The 25861-nt window shown below is 42.9% G+C and overlaps 1 protein-coding gene across 6 annotated transcripts in view; it reads left to right on the forward strand.

Annotated features, from left to right (window-relative positions):
• Nucleotides 1–25861, forward strand: part of LOC117214447 (ETS-like protein pointed) — a 143702-nt gene that overhangs the window by 108942 nt on the left and 8899 nt on the right. For 5 of the 6 annotated variants that reach the window (XM_033460563.1, XM_033460566.1, XM_033460565.1 and 2 more), the window contains 2 exons: nt 4364–4567; nt 9057–9320. In XM_033460563.1, the coding sequence (XP_033316454.1) occupies nt 4364–4567; nt 9057–9320 (468 nt within the window). The remainder of the gene's footprint in view (nt 1–4363; nt 4568–9056; nt 9321–25861) is intronic. The other variant, XM_033460568.1, reaches the window with a different exon arrangement.

A 25861-nucleotide genomic window follows, 5' to 3' on the forward strand; every position in this document is an offset into this window, starting at 1 on the left:
CTCTGAGCAAAAATAGTATATCTTCCATAATAATAATCGGTTTAAAATACAAACTATAATGGAGTAATTGGAGCTAGCAAGAAAGAAGAAGAAAAAAGGAACGGTAATCCTCCGATTCGAAAGTATCCAGCTTCCACCTAATTTCATTTTTAAGGTGCTATCGCAACGAGGAAGTAGTTTCACTTTCTAATAGTTTGAGCGAACCGACAAAAGACCGGGCCAAAACCCATCAAAATCAAGTAACTCTCTCAAACGTGTTATAAAATTCGTGTTAAAAAATGATAAAAGCGAACTTTACGCTTTTCAATACCAAACCTATACCTCTTTTCGTCCCTCTTTCTTTATCTTGTGTTTGTCTATATCTCTCTGCAACAGATACAATTTCAATATCGCGTACAGCCCTGAATTTTCACGGTCTCATTGCACGCCGATCTCGAGTAACCATCAACGGTCCTGGGAAACTCGTGTGCACTAGCATGGTGCACTAGCGGACGTCAGAAATCGCGATCAGAAATCAAAGGTGGCCGACGAAAGAGGCATAATGATCGGGTAGAGCGAAAAAGAATAGAAGGAAGAACGTCGTCGGCCTTAGTCCTTGGATGGCCATAGCGAAATCGCGGAGCCGCGGACGGATCTCGCGATCGTCGTCGCGCGTCGCTACGTGACTCGCGAGAGTAACGCCGTTTTTATGAATGGAAGATATTCCTCGTTTCCATTCGTGGAAACGATGAAAACCAGCCAACCAGTCGACGAGGAGGATCGAGCCCGGGGATCGGTGTCGCGGCGATAATACATAAATAGAGGAAAGGTGAGAGAGAGCAAAGAGGACTTGGCTCGCGCGAGTGTCTAACGGCACGGCACGATCAAAGCGACCGCCGATATTTGAGGATCGCGCCGATGTTTGCCGAACTTATTCCTTGTCAGCATTGTTAACAGACTGCTCTCCCTCTTGCTCGTGGTGACACTCCTCCACCCTCTTTACCCTCATTCCGCTCATTCTTTCACGATTACTCCGTTTATTTCGCTTTTAACCACCTCCTAAATGGTCGGGTTATGTGAAGCTATTTTGGGTTCCTCTTTTTCCTTTCTTTCTTTTTTTTTTTCTTTTTGTTCGGCCGAGAGAAGGCCTCGAAACGTTTCCTCGTGGAAGAAATCGAAATTGCCTTCGGTCTTGAAGCTGCAAGCGACCGAGAGTTGAAAGAGCGAGAGGTTGCGTTTAGCTCGCCTCTGCTGCGTTCTACGGATTACTCTCGATCAGACAATATTTTTTCATCGTTAGGAAATTTCTCAAGTTGCAGAGAAACCAGGGAAAAGGCATGCATCGATGTGATTACGTTGCGTTACGTTAAACTACGGTATCCTTGAAACCTTTAGAAAAAACGAGTGGCTTTCTCGATCCAAAGGAAATCGAGATTCGGACGTGAAAGATTAACCTGCTCGCAGCAGAGTTAATTAGAGAAATTTCGTCAGATGTGGAGCAAAATTGTGATTCGGCTTTCCAATAAAGCAACTACGAGAGCTTGGTAATCGTTCCACAGAATTTCCTTCCGTTTTCTCGTTTCGTAATTACGTCGGTGTAATTTTCGCGTTAGACGATACAGCAATAGACGTAAACAAATGCGGAAAAAACGAGCCAAGGTAAGATATTTGCGCGCGAGGGTAGAAGAAGCGATTACAGAGCGTAGTATCGGGTCGGTTCACTCGAAGGCTCTCTCTGTCTCTCTCTGTCTCTCTCTCTCTCACTTGTCCGCGCGTACATTGGTTACAGCTTTTAATCAACCATACCGCAATAGACTAATCTAGGCAATTAGTTTCCTACGACGTAATCAACTGGCAGATAAGGTGAAACAACGGGTGGGAGTTAAAAGTCCTGTATTACATTAGATTATTCTTCGTGCATTATCATCGCCCGAAGAGAGAAATATGCAGATCGCGACGCCGCCGGTTAGAGATTATCGACGAAACGAGAAAATATGCAACAAGTGGATGCCTCTTCCAGCCTGTTCTCGTTTAAAAACAGTATTTATTAAGTTAATTCTATATGGCGATGGGATCGAATTTAATGTCTAGTCAATTGCGATAGAAAAGTTTCACTTCGTGAGATTCAATTATTATTCATGAGAGGTCATATTTCATTTTCCGTGACGGAGCACGATGTTTTTAATTGCAAATAAGCGATCAGCTTGAATATTCGAGGACTCTGTTAATGAAATTTTTTCTGAAACCGTTTTAAAGGAACGAAACGTTGCGAACGGTGTAGGTACTGTTAAACATTCCACAATCTTTATATTCTCTTATCCGAATGATTTTTCTCCGATATCTTTTCAGCCTTTCTTAAAACACCTTTTGTATGGCTATTATTTTCCAATTGAAACTTTTCAATCGATCTTTCTGTTCACGTGCTGGTTTCAGACCGAATGTACCCACTATTTCCATTATCCCACAACGGCTCTCTATCATTGTATTTTGTTCTCTGTACGCTACGGCTTTTTTCACGCTGACGTTAATCTTGGCGAATAAACGAGTAAATAAATAAATTGCAACATTAAAATTTTCACTGCGTGAGAGTCTCCATTACTATTCGCAGAATGTTATATGTTCCACTTTTCGTATTTACAAAGTACTCAGGATATACGAACCAGTTTCGAATACCAAAAAGAGCAAAGTTCGAGAACGTACTTCTAAATCGTCCGAACGCTTCGACACTCGAAAGAATTAAATTCGAAGACGCGTTGCTCAAGATCCTTCTTCTTCTTTTGTTCCTGAGAGAGAAAGACAGAGAGAGAGAGAGATTTAAAACATTTGCATTGACGCAAAACGTCGCCGCAAAGAGTGAAAGTATGAAAAAAGTTCGGAAATATTCGAGAGCAAAAATCGATGACGTTTCGTCTGATCACGTTTCGACGAATTCTTTTGTCATTTGGCGTAGAGAAAGAAAGGAAGAAGGCCTCGCGTTAAGGGAGGATGGGTTCGTCGTAATTTCTGTTTGCATTACGAACCGAACTGTACTTTCACGCGGGAAGATACCGCGAAACAATGCAAGACACGCGTGCAAATATGGGCGCGCACCTCAAATGGGACATTCCAATGTTTCTCGGTATTGCTTCTACCAAAGATGGCCGGGCCCGAGTACCGATCATGTCGTCAACCCGACGCAATATCTTTCTGGTATTCGAAAAGCCTTTGTCTCGCCTCTATAATCTTTCCTTTCTCGCCTCGTCGCCATTTTCATCGTTACTTCATTAAAATCAAAAATCGATTTGCTTCTTCGTGTTATTCCTCGTTTCGATTTCTCACCTCCGCGATTCCCATGTAATTAAAAATTCTGTAAATTCAGCTTTCGAAGTTCTACGCGATCTCGCGTTATTCTTCGTTAAATCGCGATAACGAAACGATTCGTCGGAGCGCGATCCTATTCGTGGAACAAAATAACTTTTTTCAACCGCGTGTGTACGGACGAGTGGCGACGAGAATTTTTATTGTCAGAAACACGCGAAAAGAAAAAAGATCGATCGTGAAAGACGGGAACGTTAGAACTCGTCGAGACATTAGAATAGATATCGATCGTTTCCTGTTTGAAAGCAGCGAGATCGTCATTAATCACCGACCCGATTTGAATAATCATTTTCAACAGTTAGGTGCTTTTTATTCAGCGTGGATCAGTGTTAAACGCTTCGCGATTTTATGACGGCAGCGTAAGTTATTTGCCGATCGATTACACGACCGGCTATCGGAAAAAAAAGATATTGTTGCTGTTTCTTTTGCGATCTAAAGAGATATCGATCGAAATCGTAGTAACACTCTTGTTTCAGTCATCGATGCGAATATCAAACGTTAAGAACTCTTTCGGCATGAATATTTATGCAACTTCTTGTTACGTTTTACGCATTGATTTTGATAGATGTGGCTGTTACATGATTTGTGCTGCAACGATTTTACGACTGACTACTTAGCATCTACAAAAAAAAAGACTATATAAAAAGTGTATTTGAATATATTAGTATTCCTTGCCACTTTTCATGATTTAGCAGAGCGTCTGCGCTACTTCTTCGATTAAATTGATAATTCATTTGATTATATTGGAGCCTCCTTTTTTTGTGTTATTTATTTACATTTTAAGCCTGTTGTTTGCATCCTAGGTTTTCATTCATCGTTCTGCTCGTTTATTTATGTTCCTCCGTTTATTTTCACTTCCTTCCACTGATTTTGCCGCATAACGGATTCTAAATAATTGTTCAGCATTCGATATCGCTAAATGTCGGAAGAAGAAAAATTGGAACGACGGTTCATACGTTCAAGTACAAGAAAAGGAAAGTAAGTGGGTGTGGCGAGATTAAAAAAACCTGGTGATAATATTTTTCAGATCCGAGGCAATGGTCGGAAGCAGCTGTCGCCCACTGGTTGCACTGGGCCATAGGGGAATTCTCCCTGGCTGGTGTGGCGATGCAACCCTGGCAGAACATGACGGGGAAGCAGATTTGTGCCATGGGCAAGGAATCATTTTTGGCACGTGCTCCGGCCTTCATGGGCGATATCCTATGGGAACACCTCGAGATCCTGCAGAAAGGTACGTGACTTTCTCTGCTTCTTCTTCCTTCCATACTCTCTTCGTTTGCTACCCTTATCCTCGTGCGAAGTCAACACGTTAATTAACCCCCCCCCCCTTAACATCTATAAAATCTCTTCGAATTCCCCATTAATTAATTACAACACGATATAAAAATGTCGAAAAATTCAATCATCGATAAGATAGTTTCTCGAGAAAATAAGAAAGACACTCGAATCTTTCTCGAACAACAAAATAAAAAGGAAATAACAGACCTCCGTATCCCCTTACGTTAGAAAATAAAAGAGAATTTTCAATCGAAATTTCCGAAGACTCGCAAAATGGAAAGACAGGCTTAATTATCGATCAAACGTTCAGTTTATACGGGATATACGATTTTACTTTATACATCAGATATTTAAAAAATTGAATCATCGACGTACTACTTCCCCTAGAAATAGAAAGGATCTTCTTCCAAGTAAAAGAAGAACCTCTTATATCCCCCTGTTCTCCAAAATAGAAGGGAGTGGTCATTTTCTGAAGATTCGCGAGAAGGGAAAACAGGTTGGAGCGGAAGAATCATTTTCCTTGGGCTAGCACGGGGACATCCTATAGTCCGCTGAACAAAAACACAGATCGAATTTCCGTAAAATCGCAATGTCACGGCAGGCACAGGTACCTATACACACGAGGCAATACGGAGAGAGAGAGAGAGAGAGAGAGTAATAGTGAGAGTGAAAGGAAAGAATAAGAGGAAAAGAGAAAGATCGACGGGGGAACAATGACGAGATCGTGGAAGCGAGACGCGTATCCTCTCTGTTTCTGTGTGTGAGCTTCGTGTTTTCAGCGTTTCGAAGCGTTGAATCGGCACTTTTTATTCGAAACGAAGGAGAGAATGGAGGAAAAAAGAGCCGTACGCCATAGAAACTCCCACTCCGGATATCCTGTGCCACCAGAATGCTCCCGTGCCATTGCCTCGGCCACTTAGGTGGTTTTCGGACCACTCGACCAACGTCTGTATGGATCACTGTGTGTAAAAGCGCGCATGCAACCCGGTAATCCCACTCGTGTTTCGATTACAAGATAGAGACCAGGATACTTTACAATGGACCCAGCGATTTTTACGGGAAAGAGGGTGGAAATCGAAGCACCGGTATAATACTTGTTCGTGTTCACGTTGGTTGTTCATTTTCCAGAAAAGACGCGCGCACGATGATTTTCTTCTTCCTTCCAAGAGTATCGGAGACGGTCACCCAAGTAGTCGTCATTTTCAATTTATTCCAGAGATTCGTCTAGCGGTGTTTTTTTAATTCGGCGCAAGAGCCATCGCCGTTTAACCGTAAAATACAAAGGTTGATCGTTTCTGTAGCTGGCAAATCTTTCGTTCGCCGCGGATTATACGTTTCTTCGTCGATCGTTAATCAAATAATGCGTTTAACTATTAATCGAAAGGAAACTGTACGATATCGTTTCTTAAAGATAAAAGAAATTTAACGAACGTCTGTATATCGTAAGATGTCGAGTTACGAAATTGTGAAATCAGATAAAATACACTATGTAAAGAAGGACTTTCTTCGGCTTCTCCCTTTCCTCGGCAGAGGATCTATCGTCGAGAGGATAGTCGCGGGACGTTGATCGTTCGTATCGTATATCGTTGGAAGGAAGTTTCCCTGGAACTTCTACATCTTCGCCGATGTGGACAGGAAGGGCTTGAGCGAGAGAGACGGATAGAGAAAGAGAAAGGGAGGCTAAGAGGGACAAGGTATGAAATGATCCGGGCAGGAAGCGGAGGTTCACCCATGATTTAATTCCCGTTAAGTAAAATCCCGTACTTCCTCATCGATTATTCGTGTCGTCTGATAGCCGGGGAAACCGCGATTCAATCGAATGGCCCGATTAGACACACGTAACACCAACCTCCATCATATCCGATTTTTATCCGATGTTACACGCTTCCTTTTTTTCTTCTTATTCTGTACTCTAATTAATGTGTGACCAGGTTCATTCGAAATTCAATAAAATCATTCACGAGGAAGATTATCGTGACGCGGCGTGATATTACGAGGAAACGAATGTTATAAATATTCTATTTCTTGAATAACGTTTTATCTGTTTCCTTGTAACTTTATTTCTTACTTTGCATTTGATAATAATAAAATAACAGGAGTACCATCGTGTTTCTAAATATGGAACAGACTGTAACTGATACGAGCTATCTCTGTTATCAGAAAACAATGAGTAGAAACGCTATAATGAGACGAGCCGGGATAATTATTTCAGATAACAGAGCGCATCACAGTAAAGTAGATACGACTGTCTGATAAAAGAAAACAGCAAATTAGCATATACGTAATATCTACATAAAAATAACAGTTTTTTTTTATGTCGATTCGTAAACCAGTTTGTCATAGTCGTACGTAGCTGAAATATTTTTATCGAGGGTTCTTTCATACGCCGGATGGAACAATGGAAGAACGCTCGTGATCCGTGGCCAATCGCGATTCAACGTGTGTTGGTGCACGCGCGTAGACGCGACATAGCGTGGGTAATCGCTTTGATTCCGCGAACGAGAACGGATATTAGGAAACTCTCTCGTGCGCCGTAAAAAAAAAAAAAAGTAGAAACTAAAAAGCTGCATCCTCGTGATGCAGGCGTACACGATCGGAATCACCGGTGAAACGATCGTTCGTTCGTCCAAGCCAATTTCTGTCGTTTCGTCGCCCTTTGCGCAATCTCAGATTTCCTTTTTTCTGTTTATTATTACATGCGACGCGACATCGTTGCGACTTCATAGCGGCGACGCCATGTAATTTGGCAGGATTAATAGTTTTAATGATACAATGCACTCGATCGTAGAGTTCTGTTTTATAATTTCGCTATTTCGCGCCAAATACGGCGATCGGTTAAGTTCGTAAACTTCATTTGGCTTATTACAAAATCGAATGCTATCGCGCAAGACAATTTATTGCTATGTACCGATCACTCAAATCTTGTATTTCTAATCGAAGGATTACGCGCTCGTGTGCATTGCGTCGTTATGCGAGAAACCTAAATCTGTCGAATCGTAGTACAGTGTCGTTTCTACAAAATCGTAAATATTCTTGGCAACTAAGTGATCCCGGATTTTGTCAATATCACCTAGTGACAAAAGCCGCGATCACTTAGTTTTCATCCTATTTATTCGGCTGTAAATAAATTTCTCTTCCCTTCAGAGGGAAAGATATTTCGGACGTGCGACAAAAATTGTCAAGTTATCTGGTAGCGTGTTATCTCGTTCGTGAAAACGTTAAATTCCATTTTATATATCGTTCGGTTGTCAAAGTCGTTAGGAAACTTAGGTGAAAAGGAAAAGGGAAGAGGTGGAGTGGTTTCCTGGGATGGAATTGATTTTCCTATAGCGCAAGCTCACCGGGTCAGAAACGCAGAATCGTTCGTTTGGTTCGTCGATGAATCACGCCAATGGCAATCGTCTCCTTCGCAATAATGGCCGTAATAATGGAGCACGGCTAGATCGTTCATCACGATTACGTTCGCGGTGCTCTTGCGCCGGAATGGTAAAAACAGGGACCGAGTTTGCACGCGCGGCTTAACGCCGCCGCCACTGTAATTGGCTTAATGACATGGAATTCTATAATCGCGTAACTACGGGCACAAACATTAATTACTCCTCCCGCGTTGCTCTGCTGCTGTGTAAACACTGTGTTAACGTGTACGATATAACTGTACGGTGGAATAAGATTAACGTATCGAAAAACTAGAAACAATTAAATATTCTAGACTCGTTCTAGAACTCGAACGTAGTAAAGATCAGGGTCTTCGCTTTTCTCAAGCTGGTAAACATCATCGTATATCCATCGTTCGTTAGAATTCCTCCAATTATCGTAAGCTAGCGATTCTAAAGCTCGGTGTATCGACAGGCGACGGATAATATTTTATTGTAATAGATAAATACATAATTTCGCCGCAACATACAGATGGGAAAGCAACAAGTATATTTATTGTCGTTATTGCATCTTTATCGCAGCTACGAAGACTAAGAAGCTACTAATAATTATATAACTGTATAAATTCCGCTACTACGAAGACTATCGTAAATAGTTAGAAGCTTAAGAAATTATGGAAACCGCGAAGGGTAATAAAAATTACAAAATCGAGCTTCGCTGTCGACGTGTTTTTACGCTTCGCACCGTCGGAGCATACTGTACGAAGAAGCATTCTTTCTCGTCGTATTCAGCTCGCACTTTAAACGGTCCGATCGTGACTAACCGAGGTTCGAGACTTTGAAAATTTTCGCAAGAACGTCTTTCCAAGATTCTCCTCCGACTCTACTCCTCCAGTTCCTCTCCTCCTTGAATAAAAAAAAAAAAAAAAACAAACCTAGAACGAAATGGTAATAGAAAAAAATCTGCGGTAATACGCGAGGAAGCAGGGACGACCGGCGACTATAGTCGGCGAGAAAACCGTGGACAGAACGCGGCGAACTGAGGAATTTGTTCCGTTTTCCATCCAGATGTCGACGCGGCGAAGGCCTCGCTGGAGAACGTGCCGGGCAACATGTACGAAAGCGTATGCGTGCCAGATTTAGGTGATTTCTTGGGATACCAGAGCGGTGCTCATCAGGGCGCGACGCCGGAACACAAGAGTCCAGCGACGCCAGCGAGTTCCGCCACCTCGAACTCGTCCGGCCCTCAAAACGCTGGAAACCAACCTACGGCCCCGTTGCAACCACCTTCCGCCGCGGTCTCTCTGCCCTCGAGACAGTATCATAATGATGGTAAGTGTCTCTCACATTTCATCTATCCTCTGCTCCAGTTTCCTCAAAAAAACAAACGAACGAGATTGGACTCTAATCGATTTACACGTAGAAAAATCGATGGTACAGCTTCGCGTGGACGAGACGTAAAATATATAGAGTCAAATATTCATTTACGGAAACACGAGAGACGAACGTTGTACCTAAGTGTAGATTGATCGAGGTTAACGGATGTGTAGCTGGAGTCGTAGCAAGGAAAGAGATACGTAAAGGTTCGACGCGAAGTGATAAATTAAAAGGGGTTGAAGCATGGTACACGACGAGCAGCCTTGTCCTGGGAAGGTTCTCGTTGGTCGTGTAAAACTCTCGCTGACAATATGGACTCGACTGAACATCGAATTCCTCCTGTTCGAGCGAGGTGTAGGCACAGCCACAGGAACAACGAGTTAATCTATTCTTCTAAGACTCTGTTCAGCGTTTCCCAACCCCTCGGTCGATTTACCTTCTTCGACTATTGCTTCTGAACATAAATCTCGTATAAGACCTCTAGGTATTTAAGTATGTTCTACTTCGATCGAAAGCAACTTTGTCGTGTATAGAAGAAAAGTACGAGCAGATCGAACTCCAAGGAGCAAATAGCTAAACTTTTAATCTACACTCTCGTTCAACAGTCTTAGAGCGACTGTTATATTTTTGTACGAAAGTCCATCATATTAAAAAGATTGTCACTTCCGACTATCACTTCCAGAAAATCCGATTTTCCTTCCTCGCAACCGATTCTCCTAGAAGATTAGCTCGTAGTCGAGGTTGGGAAACGCTGAGCAGAGACGAAGAGGATGCAAGAGCATGGCAAGTCCAGCGTGCGACAAGCCGATTTATTTATTTCCCCGATTGCGAGCGACGAACGAAGGAAAGCGTTGCGAGTGGCGGGCACAGAGGAGTTTCTCATTGTTACGTCAGGGTGGCTGATAGCATCTCTCTACACACCGCGTTTGCACGTGTTGCCACAAGTCTCTCATTATCGTCGTTGTGTTCGCGTCTCGTTTAACCGTTTCGTCGTCGGATCGTCCCTCCTCGAGGAGACGAGGAAAGAAGGAAGAAGGGGGCTAGCGACAATCCACGCGATTTCACCGAGGGTTTTCGCGATGCTTGCTGGAAGAAGTCGGCTCATTAACCGAGACTTCCACCTGACACGGGGCAAAGGGTTCGCGGGATTGCAATATCTCGCGGCCCCGTTCATGGTGCGCAATTCGCGCCGCTGTGATTCACCTTATTCTCGGCGTTTTCATCGGCTGAACTCTGACGCAACTCATTCAGCCGAAGGACTCGTCGTTCCACAGACGAACAATGGAAAATCGTTCACCGGGGAGTAGATCGCTGTCCCATTCATCCGATCGAACAATTCGTCGTTGCCCCGATATTTTCCCTCGTTTCTCGGTTAATCGACCGTAGCAACTCGTAGATTGTGGAATATCATAGCGGGATTGGAATGTGATCCCTTGAAAACGGCAGTTCGTGCTTGTCGTATCACCGATACGTCGTTACAGTCGGGTATTTGGCTCCATCGAATTCTATTTTACGCCATTCCAATAGAACTTGCTTCCATGGAATCCACCGTAATCAAATTCGGATAATTCTACTTGCACGAGGACGACACGCTTGTGAAGATCGTTTTCGGTTGGGAAGAATCCTAGGTACGAATTTCGACGCGTATTTTAAATGTTTGTAAAGAATCGGTTGGATATTTCCTATATAAAATCTGAGTAGGTTCTGTGGAAGAAGCGAAGCTAGTGACACAGTGACGAAGAGTACACGCGTGTTTGATACGCGTTAGGGAATCGCAGCCGGGTCGAATAGAACGGAACAGAGGAGAACATTATGAGGCGAGCGTTCGTAGCGTAGGTAACAATTACCTAGCCGGGGTCCTTACGTCATTGCAGCAGTGACCGTGGGTGAACGAGGGAAAGTCGGGCCCTCTGCACGCTTCGCCGCGGACAATGGAGACGACGCCGGGCTCTGTTGCCTCTCTCGACATCCTCGCGTTTAGTCCAATAAAAAATCCACGATGTTCCTCCGCGCCTCTCGGTCACTCCCTTCCTAGTTTCGGAACTAGGTATGATTTGACCGAGCTATTTATCGCTACGCGTCTTTCATTCGTAAAAAAAAAAATGTATATCCATTCTGTCGATTTGTTTCTTTTATTTCTTCTAGTATAAAAATTTTGAAAAATCTTCGCTGCGTTCTTTCGTTTCGCGCCTTAGAACTTGTTCTCGTCTCTCCTCCAAGGTTCGAAGTAGAATGTAGTATTCTTCAAACTTTTTAGAATTCCTCGATTTTCGAATTCAAAGTCTTCTGTTTGTACCGAAGTTGGCAATTATCTTCCTCGAGGATGATTCAGCGAAGCAGTGGAACGTAGGATTGTTTGTTTTTCCAGAATCGTAGCGATTGAATGAACGATATAATGAATAGTTAGAATAATCGGATAAATTATGCCTAGGATCCGTCGGTTGGAAAAGTTGGAGAACGCGCGTGCAGCAGTAACGTAATGCATCGGTTCCAAGAGGAGGAGGTCGAAAGCGAGGATAAGCGAGAGTCGAACCAGAGACCTCGAAGAGCCGCGATACATAACGTAACAGTGCTCCGGCAAGCAGAAATAATGAGTCTATTATACGGTCGCCTGTGTTGGTCGTCTTGCAACGACACGTTCTATACTTGTGCACGAGTATCACGATACAGTACGCCAAGCCCGATGAAAAATCTGCGAAATCTTCCTATCGTTTTTACATGGAAATCGTTCGTTGAAATTAATTCAGTCGCGCCTACTCCCATCTTTCCTCTTTAATTACAAGTACTGATAATAATTCGTTGTTCAAATTATTTAGAATCTTATGTTAATTTATTACGTAAAAAGGAACTACTATCGGTATTCCCAAAGTACCGTTACATTACGGATTTCGTTAAAGATATAATTACGACTAAGTAATATGTAGGTTAGATTTGGATTAGTAAATTTCGATTGAAATTAATTTATTCGATTCAGCCTTCTTAATTCAGTACGTACGAAGAATTCGTTATTAAAATTTCTCAAAGTTCTACGTTAGAAATTTTATTAAATTGATATATGGAATGTTCGAAAAGGTAACGAGATTCAAGAAAGATCAATATTCTATGAAACCACCAGTGTATCTTCTTGTTGCTTTCAATCATTTTTTGATCAATTTTTCGGTCTAGAACGTTCAATTTCTTCCAACGACAACGAAACTATGCTACATCCTTAACATTTAATTTTGTTCCATAACGTAGTGCCAACCAGCTCGATTTTACCATTCCGCTGCTCTTCAGAAATTCGTAATAAATAATTCCAATTACCAAACCAAGGAGGAATTCGTCGTTTTTAAAACAAATTTACAAATATACTGCAAACTCCCTGGAATTTCGAAATCCCGCAATCTGAGCTTTCCAAATGCCTGCACAATCCGTCATCCAAGGTTCAACCTTACGAAACTCGAACACACCGCTCGAATATCAAACGAAATATCAACCCTTCGAGACCGATTCCTTTACAATTAGCCGAATATATCGACACGAAGAGTCAACGTATCGTGATTCGATAGAACGTCGATAAATATTTCGAGGATAGTGTTGGACGACGATCGTTTCCGTTTGTCACGTATGATCGTCGCACGTGCACGGACACAGAGACTGTGGTCTCGCACACGCGGCCGCTCGTGCATAAATTATAGACGGTGTCGAATCCCGTGCGCGCAAAAGCGATTCCCTACGGTTTACTGACACCCGGGCCAAAAAAGGTACGGCCATCGTGACGCCATTCGCTACGTTTATGGAAAGGTTAGTCAATCGTGCCGACGAGTACAATGATTATTTGTTAAGCAACCACCGCGTGATAACTAGCCGAGACTGGCCACACGGCATTTTGATTGGCCAATCGGTTGTCCTCTGAAAGAGCGGATTTTAGCGGCCACACAAGCCTTCATCGCTGTCCTCCAACGATATTCTTCTCTTGCTTTTATTCATATCTGAACTATAGCCGCACGTGTGCCATTGTATACCTCGAGAGAGAGAGATCGATATGGTACGTCGAGGGTAGATCGAAGGGGATACTCGATATTTAAGTATTAGATGTCGTTGCAACGAGCTGAATAGCGTGGTGGAGCGGAAATGGTGAGCTTGAACAGCGAGGAATTTGTCGAGGCTTTTAATCAAAGTATCGGAAAGAATTTCGTAAGGTTCAAGGGTTGAGGATCCTTCTATTTCGTTTGCAAGAAGATGCGAGGAACGTGTAGAACCTAAAATTGTACTCTGTTAGAATAGAGTGAATACATAAGAATTAATATATCGCACGTAACTAGCTAACGATCGCTTTCCAAGTGGTTTCCTTCTGCATCGAATACGTAATTACCAGAGTTTCACAAGGTCCTCCAGAGTTGTGATCGAACGACCGACTGTTATACTATCTATCTACGAGCAAAACTATGATAATCCACATTCAGGGCTGACTTAATTAAACCGTCATCCAGCTCGTAAAAGCCAAAGCGAAGAATAGAAAGACCATCGGAAACATCGTTTTTCGGAGTGCGGCGAGGTGGAAGCACGAGCATATGTCATAATGAGAGGCTTGTGGAGGATCGTACAAGGCCGCGGAACAAACGTTCCAGTAGAGGGATGAAGAATCCGGCGAGTAGGGTCGTAGAGGGATGAAACGATCGGCGAAGGGAAAAGGGTGACGGGGGGTTGATGGTTGTTGGCGCAGGTTGTATTCATTCACTCGTTCATTCATAGTTCGTACACCGCCTCGGGGACCTACAAAGCCTCTGGCTCATTCAGAACTCACGACACGATCGCCGTGTATGTGTATGTTTTTTTTTTTTCGTCCCTTCTTCCTGTCCGTGTACGTTCGCCCTCGACGACGTCGTTCATCGTCGTCGTCGTCGTAGTCCTCTTCTGGCCGCTGTTTCTCGTCCTCCTCCTGATCGTTGATTGGTGGTAGCTCGTCTTAGAGAGGAGAGAAATATGGGTAGAGATGGTTAGATATAATGGTGAGGAATAGAACGTGTGGAAGCTCACGTTACAACCGGAAGCCGAGGCAGCATAGTGAAAGGGAAGGAGGAGTCCTACCCCAATATTCCGGGAGCGAGATAGTTTTATAATGTCCTCGAGTGCTCCTCCCTTAATGCACCCCTAAATGCAGCCTCCTCGAACTGGCTCTCGCTTGTGAGCGCGTACGTGCACGACGTTGGCATTGTTGCTCACTTGGAGAGCGTTCGGAATCGAACAGATGCCAGGAGAGAGAGAGAGAAAGAGAGAAAGAAAGAAGCTTGTAAGATCTTGTACGTCCGTTTTACAGTACGTTGAGATACCGACCCCCATTATGAGCGGGTATTATCGAGCTCTCGCGAGGTTTTTAGGGATTCGACGATCTCTAGGTTTTCACCGTTCTTTGACGGCTTTCCAATTTTCTTAACTGCCGGTTCCAGGTTTCACAGATAGGTCTTCGGATCTTGGTCGGAAGGTTCAGATAATTCCATGTTGTTTTTACTAGTGGGACGAAGTTTCTGATAGTCATATGTTGTTTCTAAGATCCATGCTGTCCGATATATTTCTCATTTCCTATCTCTAGTTTCAAGCGAATTTTCGTCAACGGTCTTTCGCTATAGAGACCGTAAACTGGAAGAAACGCGTGGAATTCTCCGCTAAATCGAAACTACTAAGAGATAATGGGAATATCTTTTAGTTTCACCCCTCGACTCTTGAAGACACATCTAACACACCGGTTGAGGTGACTTCCAGGCATACCAGACGTCGATTTGCCGTAACTCCGTTAACTCGTGCCGAACGCGAGGACAAAAGACGACGTGTGGAAGAAAAGAGGCCAGAGGACAGAGTAAAGTGGGAGGTGCAAATCCAGGGATAGGGAGAAACGAAGGCAAACGCAACAAGAGCGGAGCAAAGCAACTCGCGCGAACGGTAAAAGCGTGCGGAGAAACGAAGGCACAAGGCGCATCGAACTCTCGTGTCCTTATTGTGCGATGCTCGTAAGTCCCATTACTATTGCCGGCGGACTATACGAGAAGCGAGAGGCACGAGGCGTAGGGGAGCGAGCACTTCCGGTCCCCTCTGCATCACGTGCGAGCCCGCCGAACAGAGAAACCCCCGTTTGCCTCGCCTCTCTTAGCATCCGGTCTCTCTGCGCCTCCCCAGCCAGCCCCCTCTCAAAAATAGGCTAGGCCCTTCGAGTTGCGACCTCGTATTATAAGCGTTATACCAGTATGTATATATGTACTCCCGCCACGTTACTTCTGTTTTATGCTTCTTCCTCCGCTTCTCTTTTTTCTTTCTTTATGATTTTTTGAAGGCAAGATTCTTCTGCATTTCCTCTTATTCGTTGTTTTATCGTACAAGAGAATGAAGGGGCGGGTTGACGAAACGTTTGCAGCTCTATTTTATTTCGTTCTTCTGACGAATATTTTTGTTACTGCCTTGGAACTTGATTTAACAGGAATAGTTAATGTTCGCAGAAATATAAGAATACCTTCGAGTTGCGAATATCTTTGGAAAGTAAATTACTCGAGATGAATCAGTTGGCATATTGAATACGTTACTGACGCGATGGCAAAGTGTTAAGACTCTTTAGAAGAAGGATTTAGTGGAAAGTCAGTGTCAAACAAGGAACGAGATTTGTCGTTCGATCCACAGGACCAAGAATAATATTATGTCGATCTTGGTCGACTTGGTCGATCTATCACGGGGATGGGACATCTCCAGCATACGCTTACGGTAATTCCAGCCAGCTGGGCCTTTACGACTTTACGACACCTCCGTTAGGCGCCCCTTGGAAAGCAACCCAATTTTATCCAATTTACGTGTCTTAACTTCTAATTTACGATCTCGCACGAGCAAAGCCAATGATCCACCGAAACTACCTTAAACACAGACAGTTCGTTTCAACTTTCTCATAAACTAATCAATTCCACGTGACCCGAAATAGCTGAATGTCATAAATCAAGACGCTTAACTAACCAAGTCACCGAAATTGATGCTTGAAACATATCTATCCACTGCCTTACGAAACACTCGATTCTCAAATGCATTACATTGTTCTTTATTGACTCGTAGGACCTACTTAGAACCAGTCGTCCAATCTGAGCTTCAAATTCTCGAGGAAACGCATGGCACATACTCAATCGCGTAGAAAATATCGCCTCGGTGGCAGCAGGTGGTTGTTGAAGCTTCGAAGGGGCGTTTGTGAATCCCTCCCCCTCCCCACTCACCCCTACAACCGACCACTCACCCCACTACGCGTCACACGTATCCCCACCACGAGCCGCATTTCTCCCCCATCGGTGCTTCGTTATCCCCACCACTGGACACTTCCACCTCCAACAAGGAGCAGCAATGTGACGGAGGACGAAACAGTCCGCAGCTGGTTGAATCGCGTCCCGTCGAGGAACGGGGTGGGGGAAACGTTTGCTAGCGGCGGAAGGGGAGGGTTGGACGGGAGGGGAAGTGACGGAAGGGAGGTCGATGCAGAGGACCGGAGAGCGGAAACGGCGCGGCGCTTCGTCACAGTGACACGCGCGCTCACGTCAAGTGGAGAGTGCACGCGAGAAGAAGCTCTGTTGTACGTTCGATTCGCGCCTCTTTTTCGTCGATCTTTTTTCTTCATCCGACGCGTATTTTCTTCTCGAGTTTTCGTTTCTCGTTGTGATTCTTCGACGTTCGGTCGTTCGTTCGTTCGCGAGTTGATACACCATTCTTCTAAAGAAGAGCCAGAGATTCTCTTCGAGCTTCTCAGGTGTTAGTTGTTCCTTCGCTTGGATACAGTGTGAAGATTATAGTACGGCAGTTGGAAGAGACAGAGTGGTTGTTTTGGAAGGCAAAAGGAGGATAGAGGGCTTGTGCCTCGAGGGTGGCTGGCTCCAACCCGTGGAACACCTGTTGCGCGGTTCAACGCGGTATTCCGCGTGGAAGTTGTTATCTCGTCTAGAGTACTAGAGTTCTGTGTGCATAGGAGTCTCGTTTGGTTTGCCGAGTTTTAAGATATACAAAAGGTGCGAGGGAAACTGTACCTGTTCTATGCTGGCTACCAAAGTGTGTTTACCGCGAGGAACGATCGGAGAGTCCGTCGTGATTCTGTGATGATACTGTGCGTCTCAGTGAATGGACACTGACCGAAGTGAGGAATTTTGCAAACCCATCGTCCATGATTTTTCCTCGTGAAAAGTGGTCGGTCATCTACTTTTCTACGAACTTCGTCGACGATTCTCTTAGGATAGAACGTATATAAATATTCAAAGTTACCTCCCCCTCCTCCTCGCCTAGAAGTTTTCGCATGCTCGCCGAAACTTAGCTATGCAATTCGTGGACGAGCAAAGTCTATCGCGTTCCTGGAAAACAACGACGAAACTTTCCCGCATGCTCGATCGTGGCCAGTCGATTCTGAGAGCCTGATCCTCTCTCGGCTGATCGTCTCGGTGTTCTCTTACACACGGCGCGGCGCGGCGAGAGAGAGGGTGGGTGCACGAATGCGCGCGTGCATCGGCGCGAGTAGGTGCGCGTCAACGAGCGGGCAGCACCGGGCAGCAGAAGAAGCGGCAGAGGAATCATCAGAGGGACGTCACGGCGGGCGTCGCGGGCGTCGAGACGTCGCGGCCTTCGGGGCAGGCGCCGGCCATAATCGTCGGCACGTACGGCAACAACCATTCGGATCCACTCTGTCAGACGACGAGTAGCGGCCCCGCTGCATCTTCGGAGATGGTGCTCCACATGCTGGACACGCTGATGACAGGCCACGAACCGTTTTACGCCGATTACCCCTCGTACCAGGAGACGGACCCTCTCACCCATCCGCACCATCAACATCCGCATCAGCACGCGATCGCGCGCAACACCGGCATGCCGCCGGTCTCCTTGGACGCGACCACCCATACGCCAGGTACTCGCGACAATTCTCTTCTTCGTCCTCTTACCGGTACAACCAGCTGCAAAGTCGATTTTCCTCTTGACATCTTTCGCGACTTTAATGCGAATGAAAGTATACGAAACGATGGATCATCGGGTTTTGGAGATGAACTTCGCGGATGATTCTTAGAGTTCAGTTTCCTGGGGATTGGAATTTTCATACTCTTCGTCAGTTTGGATGAACTCGATGTAGACGAAGGATGATTAGATTTCGAGAAAGATCTCCGACTCTTCTGGAAATGTTTTCTAAGAGTTTAAGGGGCGGGTATACAGTTGTTTTATTCTTCGTTATTTTTTCTGATCTTAACATGGACGAAACTGTTCAAAGTCAAAGATGATTTCGAGGGAAGTGCCTGTTTCCCGGGCGTTGGGTGTTGTATTGGATCTATCACACATTGGAATTTCCTTGTTCTTCGTCGTTGTCGATGATTTTAATGTAGGTGAAAGTATTCGAAACGAAGGTTGATGAAGTTTTGTCAGACCTTCTTGAAGATGTTTCTAGAACAGATTGTTGGAATTTCTGGATTGAAGTCTTCTTTGGTTCATTACCGATGAAATAGGACGTAGAATTTCTTTTGTCGTCGCTGTTTTCAATGATTTTGAAACGGATGACTGGGTTTCGAGCGATATTTCTGAAAATGTTCTCCGTAAATGCTGCTTGACGTATGAAACAGATTTCAGATTTATTAATGAAAAACTTGTGCTCGTTAAAAGTATATGACTTAATAAACCTATTAGATTTGTGGATTATACATACGTGCTGTCAATGAAATCAATTCGAAATTCTTGTTTCGTGGACCGTTTCTCCAAGGACATGTTATATATTGAGTGTAAACATTGATAAAACGCTTATGTTTGATAATACGTCATTATTGTATCGAAGAATGATTGGCTGTTGAGGTCAATATTACCGTGGTGTTAATAATAATCTCAGTAATGATAGAACAGAATTCCCAGACGCTTCCCAGCTGTCCCTTTGGATACTAAGCTCACAAAGTGTAACAGGGCAGGAAGCAGCTCAAAAATTGAAATTTCGTCAAACTGTCACTATCTGGCCACGGATATCGGTGGATACATTTATATAAGTAATTATTTTCATTTAAATCGGATAAGCATACGTCACGTCAAATATATCAGCTTCTGCGAGGCTCGAGCACATCCTGTGGAATATTTACATTCGTTCGAAACTCGTTTGAGATATCTCGGCCCAAAAACAGGACAATACTTTCAAGTTTTTTCAACGTCGACAATAGGTACTTTCATTAGAGTTTCGTTCGTTGTATCGTATATACCATAATTTAATAAATCCTTCCGATATCTATTAATATTATTATTTATTTGTCACTAATGAAGTATTTTTTATCTTTATATGTCACCTTTATGTATTTGTAAGTGCGTAACGTATCTCACGATAATTCAACGAAAGACTGATCCGGTGTAGACAGTAGGTTCAATGGATCTTCATCATCGTTCGGTGTCAGCATAGTCTGATCTTCGTCCAGGGCATCAAAGTTTTCGCCCAGTGGTGGCTAAACGCGTCTCGTTCAGCCACTCGTGCCGCTCGTGCCGCCACACTGTGCGGTTAATTGGCCATTTGACCAAGGTCAATCGTCTATGATTGCATTAAAGTGCATTACCGGTGTGACGAGACGAAAACGTTCCGGTAAATGTAAACCAACCAACGATCGAATCGAATTCACGCTTATCCACTTCGTTGCGACCGAATCTTCGCTCCAAAGACTCTTGTATCGCCTGCAAGTTTCCAACAGGGATAAAGTTCTACCAAGTCTACAAGAAGTGTAAAATACAGAACGCATTTGTACACCATTGTATCTATCATAGCATATAATACATCAACTAATTAAATTCCGTATCGTTTAGAAGTACTTTCATATAGCTACAAAAATTTGATACTACGACGACGTGAACGTTTCATTGGAAAGTAAGATACTTGCAAATACTTTTGGTGGCCAATGTACATAAAAAGACGCGTCGAGATTTTCAACGCGTTTGTAGAAGCGAAGAAAAAGTTCCGATACGCGATCAACCTTTTATAATTTCATGCTATAAATCTGTATTCTATAAACCTAGAATCTAATAAATCTGCGATTGCAGTGTTAACGTTATAGAGGTTTGTCTCTTCCCGTGCACTCATAGGTATGTTATTACATGCACCTTTCATTTCGATTTCTTTGATACAAGTTCTACGCTTTAGTTATGGATATATTGCGGTAGCGTTAACATTGAACGGACGAGCAAAAAGAGAGAGACTGGAAGCAATGCTCGATAATAATCGTTGTGCCCCGGCCGCATAATGATCCGTAACTATATCGTTATTTTTAACGCGGGGGCTTCTTTTGTTCGCGATGCACGTCGCCATTCGCAGCCTAGGTGTGGCCCGATGCTAAATTGCCAATAAACCTGGTGCCGTGCCATGCAAGGTCGCTATTGCATGGCTCGCCACGGATGGCCGCGATCGGATTTAAAGAAGCGATCCTTCGATCGCGCATGCGATACACCTCGCGCCACCGGAGAGCGCAACATTTCCCTGAACGTTACACCGATGCACAATCGCCGTGAATTCGCGCAACCGTGCAATTATTGCGGTATCGCTTCGATGGAAAGGAGCGGACGATCATTTTCGGCGATGAAACTCTGCTGGATCGGAAATCGAACGCGATCGACGATGATTTTAAGGTTCTATCGTACGAATGAAAATTGTACGTTCGAATTTTACGTTTTATTGTTGGTAGATTAATTTGATATTATAACGTCACGATGGCTGTTTCTCTTCGAGTATTTACGTATATTTATATAAATAGATACAGAAGCGATTAACGCTACTTTATGGATTGTATAATTGCATATCTAAGTAGACGTTTGTTTATCGTAAGTGTCGTGTAGAAGATCCGCGAGATCGAACATTTCTTACTGATATTTAAAGCCAATTTTATCAAAAACAAATACGCTTATTTTCTACCCGTTTAACGATTTGTTAACGTACAATGTCGCGTGCATGCGACCACGTAAGTACGTAAACATGCAACGTAGGATCTGAGAGAGTTCGGCTTACACTCCGCTTCTTTGCAAGCGCGGCTCATTTCGTTGCGAAATCTACTCGGTATCCGTAAGAATATTAAAATCTTTGGCTACCGAGAGTTACTGACTGAGAAGCATATTTAAGAAATATAAATGATATACGAAATGGAAATTGTTCGCGGAGACGTTTGTTCGTCGAACACGCATGAAATGCGTTCGAGTAATCTCGACCGGAAGCATGGAAAAATGATAAATATGCATTACGAATGATCGCGCGAGAATGGTCATATCGCAGACAACTATCTTTGTCCACTATAAGCGCATCATTCCGGTTTATCAAACGATGATCGCGTATTAAAAAATATCGGTGACTTCGCTATTTCACATTTTGCCAGACTTTTTCGAAATATTGTCACGTTTTGGCATTGTATCGGCGATCATAAGTAGGTTAAGAAAGTTGATAGATTAAAGGAAATTGCAAGTAACTTACTCTTCAGTCATCCCTTAAGCCTCCCAGGGCAAAATATCTTTTGAGCTATGAACAAAATCTTCCTTTTACTCGCCACTAATCATAGACATATATATCATCCAAAGCTTTTGTTAAATACAGGTAATTTTTTTAGAACTAAACTAGAGCCAGTTATCCCAAGGACGATATACGGAGGATCAATGATAATGACAATATTTCAAGGTTCTCGATGAAAATATGCTTTGTCAATAAATATCGACGACTCTGTGTTGACGATAAATATTGATGCTTTTGTTTTAGAACCTGGAAATATTGATAATATACGTCGAACGTTGAGAACCTCCTAAGATCAAACGTATTTATCATTTGGTTAGCTACCAAGTAACTCGTTAAATGTGCAACATCGAGCGAGATACATTCACTAAGCATCAACGAATTTTGAAATTGAACCCAATGTCGAAGCTTACAGTGTTCGAAGTCGCAAGACAAGCGATAAATCCAAGAAGTTGATGCACATATAAAAAGTTGTAGTATTTATATGCGACGCATAAAAATTTTCCATGCATTCGCATACTGTGACGCGGTGGCGCGCGAGCGTACATCGTTTTGGTTGAAAAAACACGCGTATACCGGCTCGTCGTCGCGGAGACAGGCTGTGCGGAGTGTGGGAGAGTTCGCAGGTCACCGGTCTACCGAACAACAATGCGCGATTTCGTTGTCGTCGAGGACGACTTTTTTTTTTTCTTTTTTACTTTTTTACTTTTTCTCCGAGTGTCGTTCTATCGTGCAATTGTCACCGCGTTCTTACGCGCACGCCTCTCGCGTTTTTCATCATCCTCGTTTCATCGCGACATTCGCGCGCGTCAACATCTTGTTTTTATTCCGTTTTTCTGTCTTGTACGTTAAGATTTGTTTCTCTGTTGCGAGAACAATGCTAATCTGATGGTGCATTATTAGTTCCTTGAACTTGTTATTGTTATTATTATTATTATCATTATTACCATTGTTATCGTAAAATAAATATCAAAATTAGATATTGTTATTGCCAATTCTTATGAATCAGTTGAACATTTATACTGTTTCCGAGATATGTAAGCGTACTTGTCTTTTACGTAAATATTTGATTTTTGGATTACTCATCTCCTGTCATGATTTAGATAGACGAAATTATCGTGGATTTTTTACATTCACGTTGAGGCTGCTATCGTAAACGTCGATAAAATACCAGACTCAGACTGAGCGATTGATCTTTTATCGTTGCCTGCGTACTAGCAATTTTTAAATAATCCTTTGATCTTCTTGTTATCTTGATAAGGGCCCAGTGAATGCGTAAGCACATGATTTCGACGAAGGAGGAAAACGATGGAAAGGGGGAAAATAACAGTCCCGATTCATTGAATTCGCAGCGTACCACGAATGTCGTTTATTCGCATACAAAACAGCTCAGAGCATGGCAACTAGCGCGAAAGCAAATTCATTATTTCCTCCACTAATACTTTTATTTGACCTCTGGTTTGCCAGTTGGAAAGAGTCCGATATTCGTTAACCATAAGCTATCTAATACCTGTCCCAACCTTCGTTAAAGTATTTTAACCTAAGGTATTTGTTAATTCTTTTAATTCGTTATTTTAGCATAATAATAAAACACTTACGAGCCGGAACATTTCTAATCGATAAAGGATTTATCCTTTTGAGGACCTGCAGCTAATAACGATTTTAGAGCTCCTGAACTAAATGAAATTTAAAACCATTTAGCCTGGCTGAATCGATGTCTGTTAAATCAATAGGAAATTAGTATTTAATATAATTGATAATTATATTGTTAATGTTTAAAAATCTTTTGGCTAATCTGTCAGAATATGATATTCGCTTATAGTTAGATGGTGAAGAGTGGGCCTATCGAGTGCTCGTCTCGAATAATCGTTATCTTAGTTAAACTAAAATTTTACAATCTTTGCACACTAACGAATGTATTTTATGTAATTATGATAATCGTTTATTAATCTTTTGTGGCCACCATGACGTTTCGGGGACTCATGACGCTTACAGTGTCATTAGCGTCAGGATAAATCCGCCCCTGCTTCCAATATCGAGTATTCACAATAAGTTACTATTTGCGTCAACAACAGAACACATCGTTTCTTAAAACAAGATCTAAGAATTATTTAAGAAATCAAGAAATTAGTACTACAATTACCATGACCGTCAAAATGATTCGTAATTTCTCTCATAGTAATTTTATAGATGCATTTTTGCGTTTTGTTAAATTCTTGTAAAGTACGAAAGCTCTGTTTCTTCGGTACGAGTTTTATGCTACGGCCCTATTTCTATCGCATTTGATAAAAAGAAATTTAACGAATGAAACTTCTCCGGAAGGAATCTAGTGCCTACACCTGCGTCATATCCAGTGCCTGGAGCTTCGGCCAAAAATCAAATCGAATCTTCTGTATCTAAAAAAGATTCCGATACGGGCCGCGAGAAGAAGGAGCAGAAGAGGAGAATCGGCGGGCTCCAGAGAAAGAAAAAGATAATAGGCTTCCGGCGATGAAAGCGTTCGCGGGGCAGGTTTTAATTTTCAAGAGGCCGCCGGTCTACTCCTTTTTCTCCTTCTTCCTCGTCGTCGTGTTCTTCTCTTCTCCGGCTTATATACACGCAGCAGCTGTGCAGGCCGACTGGCGTTTCATTCGATTTGGCGCGTGCCTCGTGGCCTGCGTTGCTGACCACGTTTTGCTTGCTGGCTGCCTTGCGTTTCTTCGCCGTTACTCGTTGCTTGCGGACCAGCCCTTGGCACCTGTTCCACAGCTGATACGCGTCTGGCTGGTGGCTACATTTGCTCCCTCGAAACTATCTTCTTCTTCTTTTTCGTCTTCTTCTTCGTCATTCTACTCGTTTATTTCTCTCTTACCAGGCGCTTTCTCTTCTGGATTGAATTCCAGTACAGAGTTCGTATTTCATTGTAGATCTTATCATTTGTTTATCGACGAAGCAACGAGCTACACGAGTAAAGGGTGTACCGGACGAAAGGAAACACGCTATAGAAGGTATGCGATGAAAAATATCGAAGTGGTACATTGTCGGAAAATGTTTGTATGTAGATAGAAGCTGAATGACCTTAGATATTTTGTATATTTTTGCATCTTATAATTTCTCATAAACGCGTAAACATCCGTGGTCTAATAATAAATTTGTTTAATTCTCTTGACTCTCTATGACGTCATGTGACTTGAACGTTGCTTACACACTTACATGTCCGTATTTTTTTAAACATTACTGCACTGCCCAGAACTTTATGATATTTTAGTTTATTATTGAGTTACTGCATTGCTATTCTCTCTAGAAGAATTTCTATATATAATCCCTGTTTCTCCAATATGAATCAGAAACGATAATCAATTTTTTGTTTCTATCATTTGAGGCTTAAACGCGCCGTCGATGGAAGTAACGTTTATGCAAAAAGAAAGAAAATTAACACAAGCAGCACGAATTCTTGCCTTCTTCGTCTATAGTTCCTCTGGGTCCAAGAAAAATACCATACAAAACGCAGGTCACGATTTGCCAACACTTTCTATAGGTTACGTTCCAACGCCCTTCCTATTCGTACATTCCTTCGGTATCGTGGAACATACAAATAATTCATCGTTGGTATTTACAATTGGAAGTTAGTTAAACGACTCGAGTGATTTTTCATAGGAAGAGATACGAAGAGAGCAATAGTTCCATGGGAAGCTCAGTTATAATTAGGATTAAAAACATCCAGATCAGGAAGTAGATTATTTATATATATATATATATACACACATATATACATATATATACAGATAGCGTGTCGTAATCCACTCTGGATAACAAAGAACCCGCGAACTTGGAATTAATCATCCAAGGATTACGTTAATGTACCCTGCCAGCGAGAATCATGCAATACCGCGAAGGTATATCAGATCTGCAAAATACAAAGAACGTTGGAACGCTCTTGGAAAAGGAAAATTGAAAAGAGGAAGCCCTCGTTTGCAAATTTAACGAGACTCCGGGGCCGAAATTCCAGAACCGCCCAAAAGTATGCCAGCCCGGTTGAACT

Source organism: Bombus bifarius, unplaced genomic scaffold (assembly GCF_011952205.1).
Source record: "Bombus bifarius isolate JDL3187 unplaced genomic scaffold, Bbif_JDL3187 scf7180000009200, whole genome shotgun sequence".
Classification (NCBI taxonomy): Eukaryota; Metazoa; Arthropoda; class Insecta; order Hymenoptera; family Apidae; genus Bombus; species Bombus bifarius.